The following is a 21,138-nucleotide window of genomic DNA, read 5'->3' as shown; positions in this document are numbered from 1 at the left end:
ATATGTACAGAATTAGCTTTACATTGACAAGGAAATTGTCACTATATTGCTAGACTAGTCCCCCGCCCCCATAATATATAAAGTCATTACAGTCAAATGAGAGATGATGATGAGAACTTGCATGCACTGTGATGCTGGAGGGCTAGAGCAGTGAACTGTGTCTATCTCACACTGGCCTGACATTTCACCAGATGGACTGAGGGTGACAGGCTGAACAGGTGGCACCTGTCAGCTGCACCTGTCTGTCTAGATGATGTAAGAGCATTGTGTCTAACAGCATACAGAGACCATCTTATCTTATGACATGATCTGACACAACAATGAATATGCAGCCATGGTGGTGGTGTGCTCCACACCTCTGCTGAATATTCTCTGCAATCACACCAATCAGTACAGAAGCACACTTCAGTGCTGAGCGATTAGTGCTTTATGAGGTCGGTTCAGTTTCAGTTCGATTATGACAAAATAATCATGGTTTTCGGTTTCATTTTCCTGCTCATTAAAAAAAATAGTCCTCCCTCATCTTAAATGGCACTGACCACCACTGTTAGTTACAGAGTCTATGATTGTTTTTGTGGTGTGTCCTGGTGCAGATATGGTGTTGGACCAGCAAGAGGCGTCCCATGAGCTGGACGACAGTGTGAGGCTGAAGGTAAGGGAGGCCCTGCTGAAGAGACACCACCACCAGAACGAGAAGAAGAGGTCAGGCCATCACCAGCTCATCCCTGACATGGTGCGCTCATTTGCCGATGCCGGACGCAAGCACTCTGAACCCCACATGGACAAGAGCGGTGGGTACCAGGAGAGAAGTGTGGGAGGAAGGGCAGAGAGAAGGGAAGGGGAGGATAGAAAGCAGGTTGACATTTATTGTCATGAATCTTGCCCTGGAGGCAGAGCTGATTTCCGTTAAATGGGCCAGCTGCTAAGTCAAAATTGGCTATATCGTAAAAATTCATGAAAATACAAATGTGCTTTTTTGTCCTAATTTAATTAGGCTAGCAGTGTGGTTACGGTTATGGTTATGTAAAAAGTCTGATTGTATTAATTGTGTCTGTGCCAGTCAGTGGCCACTCTGCAGAGCTACTTCCAGTACACGAGTCATTCCAATAAATACCACCATGCTGATGGAAAGGGGGGGAAAGGAGGGAAAAGGTGAGGAGGAGGGAAAAGTGAGAGAGGAAGTGAGGGAGGGAGTCAACAGGTGGGTGACAGATAGAAAGAGAGTGGGGAGAGAGAGAGATAGAAAGAGAGTGGGATGTAGTAACTAATCAGACAGCCTTCTATGATGTGTCAAAAAGTATAATTGAAACTTCCGTTAGTCGTCTGCCAGGAATCAATAAAATTGTTCCCAAAGACAAAATGTCGGATATATTAGCTGAACAACGATTAGTTTCACTCTCTTGGCAGTTGACCAGAAGTACAGAGGAAAGTATACCAACAGCACCTCACACACACTCCTCCACACCGCTCTGATCCCTCAGGTCCAACTGTCTCCCCCCAGCCTCCCCCCACCAACATAGAGGTAAAAAATGGAGCCAACCACGACAACAGCCAAGTGGACCTTAGCAAGGTACGTGTGTGTGTTTGGTACCGCGTTGAAGTGACTCACTGCTGTCTGGATCAGAGAGCTGTGAAGATCACACCAGACAGACAGAGACAGAGACAGAGAGAGAGAGAGAGAGAGAAAGAGAGAGAGAGAGAAAGAGAGAGAGAGAGAGAGAGAGAGAGCGAGAGAGGGAGATGGACACTCTTAGTCTCTCATTGATCTAATCCTTATGGGAGCCAATTCGGCTTTCTCCTTGAACAGCAAATACTTCTGTCTAAGGAAAAGTGGCCAAATATAGACAAATGCATATTGTACAACAGCATCCAAATTAAACTCACCACCAAACATATGGACCTAGCCATTACAGTGACTTGCACACCAGTATAATATAATCAATGTACAGTGTTACACAGACCTCAGCACACAGACATCCCCTGACTTGCTGACTGGGTGATACTGTGTGGCTGCTATGCACCATCCTGTTGGAATCAGTCACTGGTGCAGTCAGGGAACATCTGGGCCACACAGCGCCCACCAGGGAGGAGCAGGGCTACTACACATTGTCTTATTATTACTGAGCCACATCCTGTCCCAGGCAGCCTTTATCATATATAACATTATTCATATTTAAGGATGCATCTCAATACTCTACAGTGGTTTAATCTCCTTGTCTCCTTCCCTTCACCTGCTCTGATACGCATCATCAGACTGGTGAAAGCATATTTCTGATTCTGTATCCACTATGTGTTCTCAGATCAGTACAGATGAAGATAAGGAGAAGAAGTCACGTTAGACTAAGGACTAGAAACCCAAGAAACCCAAGGCCTGAACTCATATAGTAATACTGTAAAAAGATACACAAGCATAGTATAGATACATAGACAAGTGTGATACTGCAGCTACAGTGGGGCAAAAAAAGTATTTAGTCAGCCACCAATTGTTCAAGTTCTCCCACTTAAAAGATGAGAGAGGCCTGTAATGTTCCTCATAGTTACACTTCAACTATGACAGACAAAATGAGAAAAACAAATCCAGAAAATCACATTGTAGGATTTTTAATGAATTTATTTTCAAATTATGGTGGAAAATAAGTATTTGGTCAATAACAAAAGTTTATCTCAATACTTTGTTAAATACCCTTTGTTGGCAATGACAGAGGTCAAACGTTTTCTGTAAGTCTTCACAAGGTTTTCACACACTCTTGCTGGTATTTTGTCCCATTCCTCCATGCAGATCTCCTCTAGAGTAGTGATGTTTTGGGGCTGTTGCTGGGCAACACAGACTTTCAACTCCCTCCAAAGATTTTTTATGGGGTTGAGATCTGGAGACTGGCTAGGCCACTCCAGGACCTTGAAATGCTTCTTACGAAGCCACTCCTTCGTTGCCTGGGCAGTGTGTTTGGGATCATTGTCATGCTGAAACACGTCTGGCACTGCAGGATTTGAGTCCCTGGCGGCGTAGTGTGTTACTGATGGTAGGCTTTGTTACTTTGGTCCCAGCTCTCTGCTGGTCATTCACTAGGTCCCCCTGTGTGGTTCTGGGATTTTTGCTCACCGTTCTTGTGATCATTTTGACCCCACGGGGTGAGATCTTGCGTGGAGCCCCAGATCGAGGGAGATTATCAGTGGTCTTGTATGTCTTCCATTTCCTAATAATTGTTCCCACAGTTGATTTCTTCAAACCAAGCTGCTTACCAATTGCAGATTCAGTCTTCCCAGCCTGGTGCAGGTCTACAATTTTGTTTCTGGTGTCTTTTGACAGCTCTTTCGTCTTGGCCATAGTGGAGTTTGGAGTGTGACTGTTTGAGGTTGTGGACAGGTGTCTTTTATACTGATAACAAGTTCAAACAGGTGCCATTAATACAGGTAACGAGTGAAGGACAGAGGAGCCTGTTAAATAATAAGTTACAGGTCTGTGAGAGCCAGAAATCTTGCTTGTTTGTAGGTGACCAAATACTTATTTTCCACCATAATTTGCAAATAAATTCATAAAAAATCCTACAATGTGATTTTCTGGATTTTGTTTCTCATTTCGTCTGTCATAGTTGAAGTGTACCTATGATGAAAATTACAGGCCTCTCTCATCTTTTTAAGTGGGAGAACTTGCACAATTGGTGGCTGACTAAATACTTTTTTGCCCCACTGTATGTAGCCTACTGTGGCAGTATTTAGTACTATATTAATGGCTTTTTGTCTATAGGTCAGGGATTTAGTTGAAGCATTCAAAAACCTCCTTCCTCTCCTCTCCCCTCCCAGGTGGACATGCACTTCATGAAGAAGATTCCTACAGGAGCCGAGGCCTCTAACGTCCTGGTGGGAGAGCTGGACTTCCTGGAGAGACCTGTGGTGGCCTTCGTACGCCTCTCCCCTGCCGTACTGCTCACTGGCCTCACTGAGGTCCCCATACCCACCAGGTAGTCTAGTGTGTGTGTGTGTGTGTGTGTGTGTGTGTGTGTGTGTGTGTGTGTGTGTGTGTGTGTGTGTGTACTGTTTTTGGTGTGTGTGTGTCTGTCTGTCTGTCCTGCTCACTGGCTTCACTGAGGTCCCAATACCCACCAGGTAGTGTTGGTCCTATTCTATGATTCTAATGCATTCATATGATAATGTTAGTAAGAGGGGACACACTCCAGAATGATTATTGGCTAAAAGCAGTTGATGGTTGAAGTGTGTAGAATCTTCAGTAAATTAACAGAAAATGACAGACGATATTCTGGTCAGATAGGACAGCCACCCGATGCTTTCATAGCATAGTAGCGTTGCGTATGATAGCATAGCAGTATCCAGTAGTATCCAGTATTGTTAACCCAGTCACTGTTGCAGGTTCATGTTCATCCTCCTGGGCCCAGACGGAAAGGCTCAGCAGTACCACGAGATTGGCCGCTCCATGGCAACCATCATGACTGACGAGGTACAGTTCAACAAAAGTCTACATTCTTCCTCTTTAACACTAAACATTCTGGGGGTAAATGGCAACTCTTGGCAGCCCTAGATAGAGTTACAGAACGTTCCAGTTTGTGTGCCAGATCTTTGTCCTTGTTCTGTGTCAGATCTCAGTTGGCACAGACAATTCATTACCTCCTATCTTTATCAGATCACTCTCTCTCTCTCGTTCTCCCTTCCTCTCTGTCAGATTTTCCATGATGTGGCATATAAAGCTAAGGACCGCAGTGACCTGCTGGCTGGTATAGATGAGTTTCTGGATCAGGTAACCGTTCTGCCCCCCGGGGAGTGGGACCCTTCCATCCGCATCGAGCCCCCCAAGAGTGTCCCCTCTCAGGTAATATGACTATGGTAATGTGACTGTGTTAATGTGGCTGTGGTAATGCGACTGTCCCTTTGGCTATATTTTATGTATGGTTTAAGTGATCCATTAAACAATGTGGAGCAAACATGAGCACCAGTATGCTACATTTTTAATGGTTTGTGGCAAGGCTTTTTGTGATTGAGGTTCAAATTGTGCTGTTTGTTCCTGATTGGCTGCTGTTGCTCATTGGGAGTTGTTTGAATGGTTGTGTGTGCAGGAGAAGCGGAAAATTCCAGGGATGCCCAATGGTACGACCTGCCCTGTGGAAGAGGAGTTTCATGCAGAACATCATGGTCCTGAGCTCCAGAGAACAGGAAGGTATGTTGCACTGAACAACAAACAGGGTTAGGAGTTAGGCTTAGGTTTCTGCTGCTGGGGAACTCAATCAATGCACAAGAACAAGGATCTTGCCCACAGTATTGCTATTTCTAAATAAAAGTGCATTTATTGTCTAAATGGAGACAAACAAGCAATATTTTTGTTCTTGTGACTTTGACTGAGTTACTTTTGTATTTAACTTTTTATTTTGCCTAATTGAGTTTTGAACTCATAAGGTGATGTATTGATATTGGTACTCCTCTCCTCCCACTCCTCCTCCCCCTCTCCTGTGTAGATTGTTTGGGGGTCTGATCCTGGACATTAAGCGGAAGGCTCCGTTCTATCTGAGTGACTACAAAGATGGGTTGAGTCTTCAGTGTGTTGCCTCCTTCCTCTTCCTCTACTGCGCCTGCATGTCCCCAGTCATCACCTTCGGAGGCCTGCTGGGGGAGGCTACGGAGGGACGCATTGTAAGAACACACACATCCAAATGTGACGACCACCTCGATTTGGTCTTGTGTTGCAAAATTTGAAATTGTGTTTTTTACATTGGATAAAAGTAGAGACTCAGCTACAAAATGGCATATAATACACTGTAGTTGAGGAACAACGGGAAAGTAATTCTTCTTTGAAAGTTGATAAACTTGTAACCCCACTTTTGAGAAAATGGCCCTTGAATATTTTTGGTAAACCTACTGTAGAGCTCTTCTTTATCTACACCTATTCAGCATCATTCACACCCTCTTAAGCCTTAGCCCCACCCATCTCTATAAGGATTCACATGTGAGGCCATGTGCTAAACAGAGTGAGTAAGGTAGTGTAGTAAACAACCAAAGATGTCAAGTGGTGAAAGTAGTAGCCTACGATAAGGAAAAACGGCAGGTAAAAATACACGTTTATCTAGTCCTTTGCTTATATCCTAATCTGACTTTGGTGTAGGTCATGTTGTTTTTCACGTTACCGCCTCTGGTAAACACACACTATAAATCTAAGGTTATTTGTCACATGCACAGGACACAGTAAGTGTAAACATTACAGTGAAATGGTTACTTGCATATTTGCATAGTAGCAATATTAAAAATAGAGAGCGTCTAGATAAAAATATTTTATAAATATTTTATAATTATTATATGATGCTTACCCAGACACACTTGTCTAAACTTATGGCTCATGTGAAAGAAATGTAATCCGTAATCACCCCTAGACACACCTGGCTAACATGATGGGTCGTGTAATCATCTGGCCAAGTGGAGTCTTTTGTTTAGACATGTAGCTAGCTAGCTAAACAATGAACCATAATCCCAATTAAATGAAATGCTGTAGTATGAATCTGCAGGTAGCTAAAGCTAACCAACTAGGTTCAATGTTATAACTAGGCCATAGGCTTTAACTAGCAATGCAAATGGTTTCTGAGGTAGAAATAATATTACTACACAGATCATACACGTAACGTTAGCTAGCGTGCCAGCAGGCTAACACTAGCTATCTAACAGAATGTTTTAATTTGCAATAAAAAAAGTGACTTTCTGGCAAAATTAGAAACTTCTAATATCTGAAAATGTAGCTAGACTCAAACCCGTATACATGGAGGAACTCTTCACGACAGACTGCAGGTTGCAAGATCAAATCCCTGAGCTGACAAGGTACAAATCTGTCGTTCTGCCCCTGAACAAGGCAGTTGACCCACTGTTCCTAGGCCGTCATTGAAAATAAGAATTTGTGCTTAACTTACTTGCCTAGTTAAATAAAGGCAAAATAAAAAAAGTAAGTTCTCCTCCTGTGTCATTTCCATTTTGTTTGTGGCTACAGCTTGTTTGGCCCGTTGTGTCAAGTCACTCCATTTCATACTGACCATTTGCAAAAAGTAGTTTGATAGCACCTGCTATATTTAGGGCAGCAATGTTATTGAGAGCAGTAGCAGCACTTTTGCAGTTCTCCATGGCTAACGTTATATCTTTAAAAAAAGAGCTGTGGTAGCAAGGATTATATACACATACTGAGGAGCTCATGTTATAGACAGAAGCATGCTACATGGCAGACCAATCCAAACTCATCTCTCGGTATGTCCAGCCCATCCATTATCTCAGCAAATCATGGCTATCAGGAAGGTTCCTGTCTTTTTCCATGGCTAAACCAACTAGGCTAATACAACAATTGTATTCGTATTTACAGATGGTATACAAGTTTGTTATTAAGACATATCAAAGTCCACATGTTCACGAAGGCATTTCTGCAACAACAAAAAAACATTTTGATCAACAACAAAAAAAATATGTTCAAATGCCTATCCTGTGAAGTAGTGACATGCTACATACGCCTAGCTTCCTGAAACAAGTCACAAATATGTTCACACACACTCACAGACCCCTGCACTAGTGGTGCACGGGTCAGCTGTTTGTTCGCCTGCCCGCAATTGCTAATAACCCATCCGCAAATGTGCAACTATATGTGATAAAGTGAAAATCTGAGGCCCACACCCGGCCCTAACCTGCTAATATAGAAAATGCACCGTAGGCTACAGTCAGAATCGGAGGGACATTTTGTTATAGCCTGAATGAAAAATGTAGATTTTGTGCCACTGGCCTACAGAGTGGAATTATGTTTTAAGAAATGTTTACAAATTAATAAAAAATTAAAAGCTGAAATGTCTTGAGTCAGTAATTAGTCAACCCCTTTGTAATGGCAAGACTAAATTAGTTCAGGAGTAAAAATGACCTTAAATCACATACAGTGCATTAGTAAAGTATTCAGACCCCTTGACCTTTTCCACATCAATCTACACACAATATCCCATAATGACAAAGCAAAAACAGGTTTTTAGAAATGTTTGCAAATTTATTAAAGTAAATAAACTGAAATATAACATTTACATAAGTATTCAGACCCTTTTAGTCAGTACTTTGTTGAAGCACCTTTGGCAGCGATTAATGCCTCGTCTTCTTGGCGCTACAAGCTTGGCACACCTGTATTTGGGAGTTTCTCCCATTCTTCTCTGCAGATCCTCTCAAGCTCTGTCAGGTTAGATGGGAGCTGCACAGCTATTTTCAGGTCTCTCCAGAGATGTTCGATCGAGTTCAAGTCCGGTCTCTGGCTGGGCCACTCAAGGACATTCAGAGACTTGTCCCGAAGCCACTCCTGCGTTGTCTTGGCTGTGTGTTTAGGGTCGTTGCCTTCACCCCAGTCTGAGGTCCTGGGCATTCTGGAGCAAGTTTTCATCAAGGATCTCTCTGTCCTTTGCTCCATTCATCTTTCCCTCAATGCTTACTAGTCTCCCAGTCCCAACATGTACCAAAGAAATTCACTTTATGTACTGAATACAAAGTGTTATGTTTGGTGCAAATTCAACACAACACATCACTGAGTACCACTGTTCATATTTTCAATCATGGTGGTGGCTTCATCATGTTATGAGAATGCTTGTCATCGGCAAGGACTAGAGAGTTTTATTTTGGATAAAAATAAACGGAATAGAGCTAAGCACAGGCAAAATCATAGAGGAAATCCTGGTTCTGTCTGCTTTCCAACAGACACTGGGAGACAAATACACCTTTCAGCAGGACAATAACCTAAAACACAAGGCCAAATATACATTATATTGTAGTTGCTTACCAAGACGCCATTGAATGTTCCTGAGTGGCCTAGTTACAGCTTTGACATAAATTGCCTTGAAAATCTATGGCAATACTTGAAAGTGGCTGTCTAGCAATGATCAACAGCCAACTAGACAGAGGTTGACAGAGGTTGAGTGTTAGAAATAATTATGTGCGAATATTGTACAATCCAGGTGTGCAAAGCTCTTAGAGACTTACCCAGAAAGCTGTAATCAATGTCAATGCTGATTCTATTGACTCAGGGATGTGAATACTTATATAAATTAGATATTTCATTTTCAATAAACTTGCAAACATTTCCATTAAAAAAAAATAATTGGTCATTATGGGGTGTTGTGTGTAGATTTGTGAAGAACAAAAAGAGAAAAAAAAGTATTACAGTTTGATTGTAAGAACTGTAAGAACAAAATGTGGAATAAGTCCAGGGGTATGAATACTTCCTGAAGGCACTGCATGTTTCTGTTTATAATTTCGGACATTATGGTAGGCTATTTGTTAGTCAACTTGTCTATAATTAAATATATGCAGCTTCTCTTCTGTCATTAGATGTTTCCCTAGAAGACTAAATAAACCCTTGCTCACCAGAATAATGTCATAAATGGAAAGAATTACATTTTTCTCTGTCATCTATGTTTCTTTCGCAGAGCAAAGATGTTCAGGGACCAGGGAGAAAATACAATAACTCAACAACAAAGATGTTCAGGGACCAGGGAGAAAATACAATAACTCAACAACAAAGATGTTCAGGGACCAGGGAGAAAATACAATAACTCAACAACAAAGATGTTCAGGGACCAGGGAGAAAATACAATAACTCAACAACAAAGATGTTCAGGGACCAGGGAGAAAATACAATAACTCAACAACAAAGATGTTCAGGGACCAGGGAGAAAATACAATAACTCAACAACAAAGATGTTCAGGGACCAGGGAGAAAATACAATATCTCAACAACAAAGATGTTCAGGGACCAGGGAGAAAATACAATAACTCAACAACAAAGATGTTCAGGGACCAGGGAGAAAATACAATAACTCAACAACAAAGATGTTCAGGGACCAGGGAGAAAATACAATAACTCAACAACAAAGATGTTCAGGGACCAGGGAGAAAATACAATAACTCAACAACAAAGATGTTCAGGGACCAGGGAGAAAATACAATAACTCAACAACAAAGATGTTCAGGGACCAGGGAGAAAATAAAATAACTCAACAACAAAGATGTTCAGGGACCAGGGAGAAAATACAATAACTCAACAACAAAGATGTTCAGGGACCAGGGAGAAAATACAATAACTCAACAACAAAGATGTTCAGGGACCAGGGAGAAAATACAATAACTCAACAACAAAGATGTTCAGGGACCAGGGAGAAAATACAATAACTCAACAACAAAGATGTTCAGGGACCAGGGAGAAAATACAATAACTCAACAACAAAGATGTTCAGGGACCAGGGAGAAAATACAATAACTCAACAACAAAAAAAAACGGGAAAGATTTTCTGTGCAAAAATTGAAAGCTGTGAAAACGACCCAACATGTTTCTTCTGATAATATTTCAGTTCGGCTTGGGTGCATATTTTATGTGGTTGAAATACTATCAGCTTTTATGATGCTGATAAAGATAGCACCTCTACAGATGGTATCTAACTGCGCATTCATATTCTCTCAAGATGCTGAAAGAAAGAAATACAATTTCTCCACTCCTGTTCCCAGATTCAAAATATGGCCTACATTTGTTGTATAATTTCACTGCAAGAAATGCTTAATTCTGCAGGAGTTATTATTAAGGATATGTGAGAGGTTATATACCTACAGTCAGGGTCCAGATTTTAGTTTCCATTTCACCCATCTAATCAGTAGACTACAGTTCCCTTGACGTGTCATAGGCCTATTTGAAGTCTTGCGACTGTGGAATTTGTATAGCGCCTCACAATCATCAAACATAACATAACCAGTCAGCACTGCTATCATCCTCTTTAACCACTTCACCAAATCATTTCTAAACATGTATTTTATGGCCCTCCCTTCTCTTTATTTTCAACTCTCTATTTCGCAGCTTTTCTCTTATTGAATTAAACTCTGGCTATTTGACTATCGTACAGTTAGGCCCGAAATCTTAGGTTTATGCACAAGTACCAGATAGCCTAAAATAATGAAAGAAAAACCTCAATGTTTCCTATATAAATTGTACAAGAAGGATATATATTCACTCAGCTTCCCTTCAACCACACAATATTGAATGACTCTAAACCCGTGCATCACTATCACACACACACACTCATGTACAGTCAGATCAAATCAAAATCAAATACATATGCATGCACGCACACACATACACTCTCACACACCAACACTCTCACTCACACCCTTTTGTCTTGCTTACGTGTGTGTGTGTGTGTGTGTGTGTGTGTGTGTGTGTGTGTGTGTGTGTGTGTGTGTGTGTGTGTGTGTTTATGTGCGTGTGTTTTTATGTGCGTGTGTATCTCAGAGTGCCATTGAGTCTCTGCTGGGAGCATCCATGACAGGAGTGGCCTACTCTCTGTTTGCTGGTCAGCCTCTCACCATCCTGGGTAGCACAGGCCCTGTCCTCGTCTTTGAGAAGATCCTCTTCAAGTTCTGCAAGTCAGTACATTATCTTCATTATATTAATGTATTATTGTGTTCTATAATTAGGGCCTGACTGTTAATATTTCCTCTGACTGTCTCCCAACCCCCCTCGCTCTCTCAGGGACTATGACCTGTCCTACCTGTCTCTGAGGACCTGTATCGGCCTGTGGACGGCCTTCCTGTGTCTCGTCCTGGTGGCCACAGATGCCAGCTCCCTGGTCTGCTACATCACCCGCTTCACAGAAGAAGCCTTTGCTTCCCTTATCTGCATCATCTTCATTTACGAGGCTCTGGAGAAGCTCATCCACCTGGGGGAACACTACCCCATCAACACCCACAGCGACCTGGACAAGCTCACCCTGGCATAGTGAGGACCATACACCTTCCTGTTTCTACCTTTTTATGTTTCTGCCTTTATTTATCTGTTTCTTACCTTATTTCCATTTTCTCATTTTGTGTAATTTAGTCCCTTTGAATTATTTCTACTATGTTTGTGAGAGTATACTTAAGAGTATGTTTTCTGTGGCTTAAGTGAATTCAATTGAGTATATCTCTCTGTGTAGCTGTCGGTGTGCAGAGCCTGATAACCCCAGTAATACAACCCTGGAGCTATGGAGTCAGAAAAACATCACTGCTTCTGCTGTGCCTTGGGCCAACCTTACTGTCAAGGTAACTCAGCCGACACACTCCCACACAAACACACACAATCACAGGGACGGATTAATGAAGCCCCTGGTCCCAGGCTCATGTGGGGCCCAAAAGGCAGCAAAAATAACAAAAAAAAAGTATGATTAAAATAATTAAGGAAATATATAATGTATATATTATATACGTAGTATATATTTTATAATTTTTCAATGACTGTAGTCAGCCAGCTACTGCCTGCTGCCTCTCTGCTAATCATCAGATGGGGGGAGGAGAGGAGGTAGGGGGCCCACGTGGGTAACTGGGGGTTGATTGGGTAACTGATTAATAAAAACAATTCAAATTAACTACATAATAAATACATGTGACTGGTCAATTGTATGATTCAGGGGCTGGGCCCAAGCCTGTAGGGGGCACTAGAGGCAAAACAAAATGTATATATAAAAAATATATATTCTTATAATTTTTATCCAACCAGAGGAGCCCGTGTTCAATGTTCAAAATAGACCAGACAGCATAATTTAGCCACAAAGGATTAACAGTTAATAAAAAAATAACTGTGGATTAAGTTTTATCACATAAATACAGGTCTCTGCCAAAATGAAGGAAACCCCAACATAAAGGTCTTCAAAGGGTGTTGGGCACCATGATCTTCCAGAACAGCTACAATGCTCCTTGGCATAGATTCTACAAGTGGCCCTAAACCATGGCAGGAAAATGCACTGCACACCGTAACATATACTTTGTATCCTTTGTTTACTCAAGTGTTTCCTTTATTTTGTCAGTTACCGGTGTGCCTACAGTCGGGAAGGCCGTAGTTTGGGCAGCATGCCTGACAAATATAGGCTACAGCTTGTTGCGTTGATGCCACAGACCTATAATCCATAGAATGATTTTGTAACTTCTTAACCTGGCAATTTGACTGTTAAACTCATGGGTATACTAGCAATGGATGCCAGTCCTGACTTGAATGGTTGGTTGCAGCTCTCAGTTTGCCTTTTGCAGATTTCAAAATACAATCGCGGGAAAAACGCACAGTTTGGAAGCAAATGCCTACAAAGCCCCGGGGCCAATGATTTGTTCATCTGGCCTTACACACACCCCCAATTTTGTGATATCCAATTGATCGTTACAGTAATGTCCCATCGCCGTAACGCACGTACAGACTCGGGAGAGGCAAAGGTCAAGAGCCATGTGTCCTCCGAAACACGACCCTGCCAAGCCGCACTGCTTCTTGACATACTGCTCTCTTAACCTGGAAGCCAGCCGCACCAATGTGTCAGAGGAACACTGTCCAGCTGGCGACCAAAGTCTGCGTGCATTAGGAGGGCCAAACCCTCCCCTAACCCGGATGACGCTGGACCACTGCGCCACTCGGGAGGCCCTCTATTTGATCATTTTATCACTACCCCACCTTACGAGGAAATACTTGTAAGCAAGCATGCACCAAAGTGTTAGGTAGGGGGCTGTCTGCTAGACATACCAATGCAACAAACAACAAATACCGTTTGGGGGAGATGCTATGTGAGATACTATACACATTTTGAGTGGCTGTCTTTAGGTATCCTTTCGCAGAGGAAATATCGTAGCCTATGAGGTCCATCCGAGGCGTGATGATTGCTGGTTGAAAACTTAACCCAATACCCCGCCGGGATGACTTAAAATATAGTCAGCCCTGGGTTTAGTAAGAGACTACTATACATGTCAAAGAAGATAGTGCCAGGTCAAATCGCGGCTATATCCCACTCATGTTGCTGTTTAGCTATTCTGATGTTTCAGCCACCAGGTGCAGATCATATTTAGATTCAGTAGAATCAGAGAAAAAGTGTCAGTAGTGTAAGCTATGTCAGATGTTGTCCAGGGGAGACTAGAATCAGCAATGGTGGGTCTGGGACGTGAACCCAAAACAGTTGCAGTGCTGTCTGAGCTATTCTTCTATGTTGTTTTGTGTGTTTGTTGATCTTCAGGAGTGCATAGATCTGCAAGGCCACTTTGTGGGTACAGCTTGTGGACACCATGGCCCCTACACCCCTGACGTACTCTTCTGGTCGGCCATCCTCTTCTTCGCCACTGTCTTCATGTCAGCGTTCCTCAAAGAGTGTAAGACCAGCCGCTATTTCCCCACCAGGGTAAGACATTACAAAACTGTGTAAATGTATGAAGCTAAATCTGAAATAGATTCCAATGCAATGGTTGTGGCATTTGTGTTTGGAAGGGAAGATGCTATAGGGTTAATTGTTCTATATGCTGGTTCATCTAGACCTATGTTTTTCTGCCTGAGTTTTGGTAGACAATTTTGTGTTGTTGCATCATCTAAGAAAGATCCCTTTGCTTTGTTCAGGTGCGGTCCATGATCAGTGACTTTGCGGTCTTTATCACCATTGTATTTATGGTCATGCTTGACTTCCTGATTGGAATCCCCTCGCAGAAGCTGCAGGTGCCCAGCAACTTTAAGGTAGGATGAAAAGATCACTGTTTTATATGTGATAGGTGGTTTATAAACTATCGAGACGATCCATTCCGTACCCTGCTATCTCAGATATTTTATTTTTTGTCTCTGTCTGTTCTACTAACTAGCCCACCCGAGATGACCGTGGTTGGTTGATCAACCCGATAGGTCGAAACCCGTGGTGGACAGTCCTGGCTGCATCCATCCCTGCTCTGCTCTGCACCATCCTCATCTTCATGGACCAACAGATCACCGCTGTCATCATCAACCGCAAGGAGCATAAACTACTGGTGAGAGGAAGACAAGTCTGTATTTATTGGTCCCAAATATTATTTTACTATGGACTGGGATGCCGTCACACTGTTGGAGGTATGGCAATGCAAGACTACACTGTGGCCATTGCCCAATAGTTAGTCAGAAGGAACTTGTTCTTAATGCAGCTTTGGGGGCACAAGTCAGAATTTGAGTTAAGGTTTTGTTGGTCGATCTGTATGATTTTTCATGTGTTATTCTCCCTCCATGTATTTACCCTTCCCCTTACAGAAGGGCTGTGGCTATCACCTGGACCTGCTGATGGTGGGGGTGATGCTGGCTGTGTGCTCCATTATGGGCCTGCCCTGGTTCGTGGCAGCCACCGTGCTCTCCATCTCCCACGTCAACAGCCTGAAACTGGAGTCAGAGAGCTCGGCCCCCGGGGAACAGCCCCGCTTCCTGGGCATCAGAGAGCAGAGGCTCACAGGCCTGGTCATCTTCCTACTGATGGGCCTCTCTGTCTTCATGACTGGGGCTCTGCAGTTCATTCCCATGCCTGTCCTGTATGGAGTATTTCTCTACATGGGAGCCTCATCTTTGAGGGGGATACAGGTAATATCTTACAAAGCATGCACTTCTACAGCAGCAACACATACACACACACACATTTGTTGCCATTATAAGTCACTGTCATACAATTCCAATGTTATCTTCTTTCCTCTCTCAGTTTTTTGACCGTCTAAAGTTATTTGGTATGCCAGCCAAGCACCAGCCAGACTTCATCTACCTGAGACACGTTCCCCTGAGGAAGGTGCACCTGTTCACCATCACCCAGCTCACCTGCCTGGCCCTGCTCTGGATCATTAAAACCTCCAAGGCTGCCATTGTCTTCCCCATGATGGTAACAATTACACTATGGCACAGAGCATAGCAGTACTGTGGTATTGCTTCTTCTAAACCTATTTATCCCAGTTGGTCCCATTGAACAAGAATGGTATTCGCTTTGGGAATCTCTGTGTAAATGGCTGAAAGTATTTTGTCGTATCATTGTATTGAATGTCATACATGTGAAATATCATATCTGGCAATATGTGTGTGTGCGTGTGTGTGTGTTGTGTAGGTTCTGGCTCTAGTGTTCATCCGTAAGTTGTTGGACCTTTGCTTCACTAAGAGGGAGCTGAGTTACCTGGATGACATAATGCCTGAGAGCAAGAAGAAACAACTGCATGACGCCTCCAAGAATGTTGACATTGAGGTACTCCATCTATTTACAGTATGATTACAGTATGCTTTGATCCTATAGCATTCAACACAACTGGTTTTGGAACATGGAGGTCAACTTTGCTTTGTCACCACTAGAGGCAGTGTTGTATGGGGTATGGTGTATTATTTCACTAAAGGCTGAAATACACGACACAATTTTTGTCGGGTGTACGGGCTCTATCCATCGGAGAACCTCTCCCATTTAACGATTTAGTCAAGCTAAATTATTGTGAAATAGTACATACACCTCGCGGAACCTCCGATTAGACAATCGGGCCAGAATTTGCATATATTTGCTAGGCATGGAGGAAGATGCTGTGTGCTTTTATCTAGATTGCTGTCAGGGGTGTAGTGCAGCCGGTATGCAGTGGAACGATGCTCCTCCACTTCTCAGAATGGTGCTTGTTTAATAAAGTTTAGACTAAAGTTGAATCAATATGTCTCACAAGATCTCTTAACGATTCATTAGTATTTTACATAACAAACCATAGTAAAATTTTACGCACTACTGCCAAGTAATTAGGCTACTTGTGACATCTTATTATGATTGTGCTGAATAGTCGCATTTATTTTCTCATGTGGCCAGAACTCAACAATGCACACCACTAGGCTTAATATGCTCTGATTGAAACAAAATACCAGTGGAAGTATAGCTTCTTAAACTCCCTCTGCTCTAAAATGTGATTAAACAGTAGTTAGGTTGCTAAGCCTACATCATTCAAGAAGAAGATCGAAACACACATTCCCCTGAAACTGATTGAGATCAAATGATTGGCATGCAGAATGGACATTTCACCCGTAAAAGGTGAAGAATTATCATTCACGATTGACAGTGATGATGGCCTAAAATGTATAATAAGGTAGGCTTAATGAGGTGTTTTAGGATTTTAAAACATAGAAACATTTATTTGAGACACTTTGTGTAGGCAAGTTAATTGTTACATTTTGGATGATCCATTGTAGGCTATTTATATTAAAAAATGATATTCTACAACAGGCTAAATTTCGGAACCAAATTTCATTGAGAAATGATGACGTAATAAAAAAAAAAAATAGCACTACATCCCTGATTGTTATGTGCCAAAAAAGCTAAGACAAAAGCAAGAATTAAGCAAATTTTGGCATGCAACTGGTTACGGAAAAGAAGACAATATGGAGTGTTGATTTTGCAGAAAGAGCTTGGGGTAAGAACACATTTAAATGTGACTTGTAACATATCCCAATAGACCAGCTAGCTTGTGTGTGTGTGTATGTTTTTGTGTGTGTGATGAACTTGTGAGATAGGTAAAGAGAACCTTTATAGTTCTGAGTAGCTGATTGGCTAACAGTGGGACATGCCTTGCATCTGCTCTGAGCATTGTTCACACTTGGCCGATTTGAGGCTGAATATATTCAACATTTGAAATGATCATGATGCCAAGCGCCCAGCAGCCTGTCTGTGACAGCCATCAACCACAGATCAGGTATGTGTTTACACTTTACGGGCTGTGGCGGTACGTTTTACTCCAGGTTTGCTCCGGTTTCTCGGCAGCCCGTAGATCGGATTAAAAACATGTCGTGTCCGCCAACCCTAACACCCTTTCTACTACATGTAGGATCTTAATTTTATCACCCTGTTACAGGTTAACTTTCCTGCAATGCAGGAAATGTTTTACTTGTAGTGTATTTACTGTTTAAAATGGCTTCTGACGTATGTATTTCCACTTAGAAAATGTTCCCTTACGAAAAATAGATCAACCTCTAATTAATGTTCATAAATGATCATTCACATTTCCTGTTGCTGCAGGATCAATTTCCTGCTGTAGCAAACTGTCTCTAATTAAGATCTTACATCTGTACCTGACATGCACATATCATCACTATATTCTTCTGTGTGTGTGTGTGTGTGTGTGTGTGTGTGTGTGTGTGTGTGTGTGTGTGTGTGTGTGTGTGTGTGTGTGTGTGTGTGTGTGTGTGTGTGTGTGTAGCAGGATGAGGAGATTCTGGGTACAGCAGTAGAGGATAAGACCTCAGTCCATATCCCCATGGAGAGCAGCAAGCTCCTGCAGTTCCCCAAAACACACGACCCCAGGTAACACAGACACACACTTCTGAAGAGACACATACACACACTTACCTACGCTCACACACACACACACACACACACACACACACACACACACACACACACACACACACACACACACACACACACACACACACACACACACTTGCATATGAACACATACACCCTTATGAAGACACACACACTTACCTACGAACACACATACGTGATGGTCGAGATAGCTTAGGCAGTCGCTACTGGGAGCTAGATCTGCACTATCGTCTAGGATTGATGTGCATTCCCGGTAATAAATCAAATCTAATTTTATTTGTCACATGCTTCGTAAACAACAGGTGCAGACTAACAGTGAAATGCTTACTTCCCAACAATGCTGAGAGAAAAAAAGAGAAATAGTAGTGTATTTGGTTATTTAGCAGTCTTATGGCTTTGTGGTAGAAGCCGTTCAGGGTCCTGTTGGCTCCAGACCTTTGCCGTGCGGTAGCAGAGAGAACAGTCAATGACATGGAAGGGCTGGGGTCTGACAGTTTTTTGGGCCTTCCTCTGACACCGCCTGGTATAGAGGTTCTGGATGGCAGCTGTAGAACTTGGTGCAGCTGTAGATGGTGCAGATGTATAACGTATTGAGGATTTGAGGGCCCATGCTGAATCTTTTCAGCCTCCTTAGGGGGAAGAGGCGTTGTCGTGCCCTTTTCATGACTGTGTTGATGTGTTGGACCATGATGTGGACACAGGAACTTGAAGCTCTCGATCTGCTCCACAACAGCCCTGTTGATGTGGATGGGGATGTGCTCAGCCCTCTGAGAGGTTGATGTCCTGGCACCACACAGCCAGGTTTCTGACCTCCTCCCTGTGGGCTGTCTCATTGTTGCAGGTGATCTGGTTTACCACCGTCGTGTCGTCTGCAAACTTAATGATGGTGTTGGAATCCTGCGCAGCCACGTAGTCGTGGGTGAAAAGGGAATACACTTGTGTGTGTGCAAAAGCATCATTTCCCTCCTTAACTATCTTTAACTGTCCCGTCAACATTTTCGTAATTTCGGATGTTGCACACCCTTGGCTAAACGTGGTTGTTAAGGAGGGAAATTATGCCTTTGCAGCCTGGATGGAGGATGCTTTATGTACTAGCCAGTGCACAGGGGAGTGTATTACTGGGAATGCACATCAATCCTAGTTGATAGTGCAGATCTAACACCCACTATTGGCTGCCTAGGCTATGACATCTAGTGGACAGGTAAGTCTTGGTTCATGTCTTTGCTCACTGTCTGTATGTGGTGTCTTTTGATGGTACAGTAGAGGTTTCTTCATTGCACCGCTTGTTGAGTACTAACCCCCTCAGACTCCACCCTCCCCTTCGTCCCACCCCCTCTGACCTCTGACCCATTGCTTTAACCCCTTCCTCCCCAGGTGTGACCCTTCTGATATTAACATATCTGATGAGATGTCTAAAACCACCGTATGGAAATCCCTCAACGCCAACCAAAAGGACAGTCGCATGGGGGCTGCTAAGAAGGCAAGGCCCTATCCCTCTCTGCCTCTTTATTTTTCTACCTTTCTCTCACAGTCACAGTTTTTTTTAAAACCTTTATTTAACTAGGCAAGTCAGTTAAGAAAAAAATATTATTTACAATGACAGCCTACTGGGAAACAGTGGGTTAACTGCCTTGTTCAGGGGCAGAATGACAGATTTTTTGCCTTGTCAGCTCTGGGATTCAATCCAGCAACCTTTCAGTTACTGGCCCAACGCTCTAACCATTAGGCTACCTGCCGTCCCTGTCTGGTGCATTGCATGTCTCCATTTTGCCCACTGAGGTTACTGTCTCTCTGTTTTCTCAAATCTCTCCTCTCCTACTTGCATTTTATAGAATCAGTTGTTTGAGTTTTTGATATTATGAAAGACAAGTGGGAAATTGGACCTCCCTCAAACTGGATTTGCCATGGTGTATTATTAACCATGTCTCTCTGCTCTCTATCTTTCTCATTCCTTACTTCCCTGTGTGTGTGTGTGTGTGTGTGTGTGTGTGTGTGTGTGTGTGTGTGTGTGTGTGTGTGTGTGTACGTCTCTCTAAAGGATTGAAATTGAAGGTCTGGAATTTATAGATCAGTGAGAGTGGAACCAGATGACTACAGAGGCTGTGAGCTACACTTCAATAAGCCAGACCCATAGGTCATAGAGCATTTCTAATGCCCCCTTGTGTTTTGGCTCATACACATCTTTAACCCAAACACCTCCTCTACAATACCGACCCCAAGACCCCAAGATTCCTAACGGCTGCTCTCATACACCCCCAACACACACACATTCCCTCAAACAACCACAACCACAACAACAGTAACAACAACAACAAAGCCTTGCTGTGTCTATGAGAATGCTCCTTCAAACCCAAACCAGGTTATTTTTTAAATCACAGTGACTCTACTAGTATGTTATCTTTACTTTAAAGAGTTGGTCTTTTTCTTTACTGTACCATAAGTGTGTTTTCTATAACGTGGTGTTCTTGTCAAAATTATTTTTTAATTCTAAAGTATATTATTGGATCAATAATGTAGAGATATTTAACTTTGGACATAAAATCGGTGTCTGTTTTTGTGCAATGTACGATATGATAATATTGCTAGAAGAGACCGTACTTCAGTTCAACCAGTGAAATCAATAATTTGATTAGGCGCTATAATAATCTGTTACCTTTGTGGATATATCTGTGTTAAATATAACTGTTCAGATTGGAAGCTCCTGTACAGAATGTATGTGATCTTCTGTTTCTGTCCATGTGTTTTACCTCAGTCGACCTCTTTGGAATTGGGAACTCTTGTCAGGCAGTATGGGTAGGACTTTAAGTTTTTCCAGATCATGTAATCTGGGTTGTTCCTGATCAGGTCACATGGTCAGGAACAACACACAGCTCCTAAGTATGGGTAACACTGTAAAATGTTAGAAGCCAGAAGGGAGTAGCAGTGGAGCCTAGAGCAGTACAGGACCACACCTAGAAATGACCAGAATACACACCTTTTGACTGTGTGTGTGCATTTCTGAGAGAGTTTAATATATGGGCATCCATAATTCATCGGCAAAACC

At 42.6% G+C, this 21,138-nt stretch overlaps 1 protein-coding gene and 1 non-coding gene across 3 annotated transcripts in view; both read left to right on the top strand.

The window, feature by feature from the left end:
* The window catches only part of slc4a8 (solute carrier family 4 member 8), a 51,416-nt gene extending 31,022 nt beyond the window's left edge, over window positions 1-20,394 (top strand). The window contains exons 6-24 of one of the 2 annotated variants that reach the window (XM_021610036.2): window positions 594-791; window positions 1,482-1,570; window positions 3,802-3,959; window positions 4,366-4,453; window positions 4,676-4,822; window positions 5,067-5,167; window positions 5,463-5,637; window positions 11,273-11,406; window positions 11,513-11,758; window positions 11,955-12,060; window positions 14,004-14,165; window positions 14,378-14,491; window positions 14,614-14,775; window positions 15,029-15,349; window positions 15,465-15,638; window positions 15,858-15,992; window positions 17,971-18,071; window positions 19,470-19,575; window positions 20,134-20,394. In XM_021610036.2, the coding sequence (XP_021465711.1) occupies window positions 594-791; window positions 1,482-1,570; window positions 3,802-3,959; window positions 4,366-4,453; window positions 4,676-4,822; window positions 5,067-5,167; window positions 5,463-5,637; window positions 11,273-11,406; window positions 11,513-11,758; window positions 11,955-12,060; window positions 14,004-14,165; window positions 14,378-14,491; window positions 14,614-14,775; window positions 15,029-15,349; window positions 15,465-15,638; window positions 15,858-15,992; window positions 17,971-18,071; window positions 19,470-19,575; window positions 20,134-20,139 (2,723 nt within the window). In that variant the 3' untranslated portion in view covers window positions 20,140-20,394. Of the gene's footprint in view, window positions 1-593; window positions 792-1,481; window positions 1,571-3,801; window positions 3,960-4,365; window positions 4,454-4,675; window positions 4,823-5,066; window positions 5,168-5,462; window positions 5,638-11,272; window positions 11,407-11,512; window positions 11,759-11,954; window positions 12,061-14,003; window positions 14,166-14,377; window positions 14,492-14,613; window positions 14,776-15,028; window positions 15,350-15,464; window positions 15,639-15,857; window positions 15,993-17,967; window positions 18,072-19,469; window positions 19,576-20,133 lie in introns of both variants that reach the window. The other variant, XM_021610035.2, reaches the window with a different exon arrangement.
* On the top strand, window positions 13,600-13,743 carry LOC118965401. Its single transcript, XR_005052728.1, has one exon. It is a non-coding gene; the product is annotated as a U4 spliceosomal RNA (small nuclear RNA).
* Window positions 20,395-21,138: the final 744 nt, after the last annotated feature.

Source organism: Oncorhynchus mykiss, chromosome 7 (assembly GCF_013265735.2).
Source record: "Oncorhynchus mykiss isolate Arlee chromosome 7, USDA_OmykA_1.1, whole genome shotgun sequence".
In the NCBI taxonomy this organism is placed as follows: Eukaryota; Metazoa; Chordata; class Actinopteri; order Salmoniformes; family Salmonidae; genus Oncorhynchus; species Oncorhynchus mykiss.
Note: the sequence above shows the minus strand (reverse complement) of the source record. Positions and strands in the feature narration are given on the sequence as shown.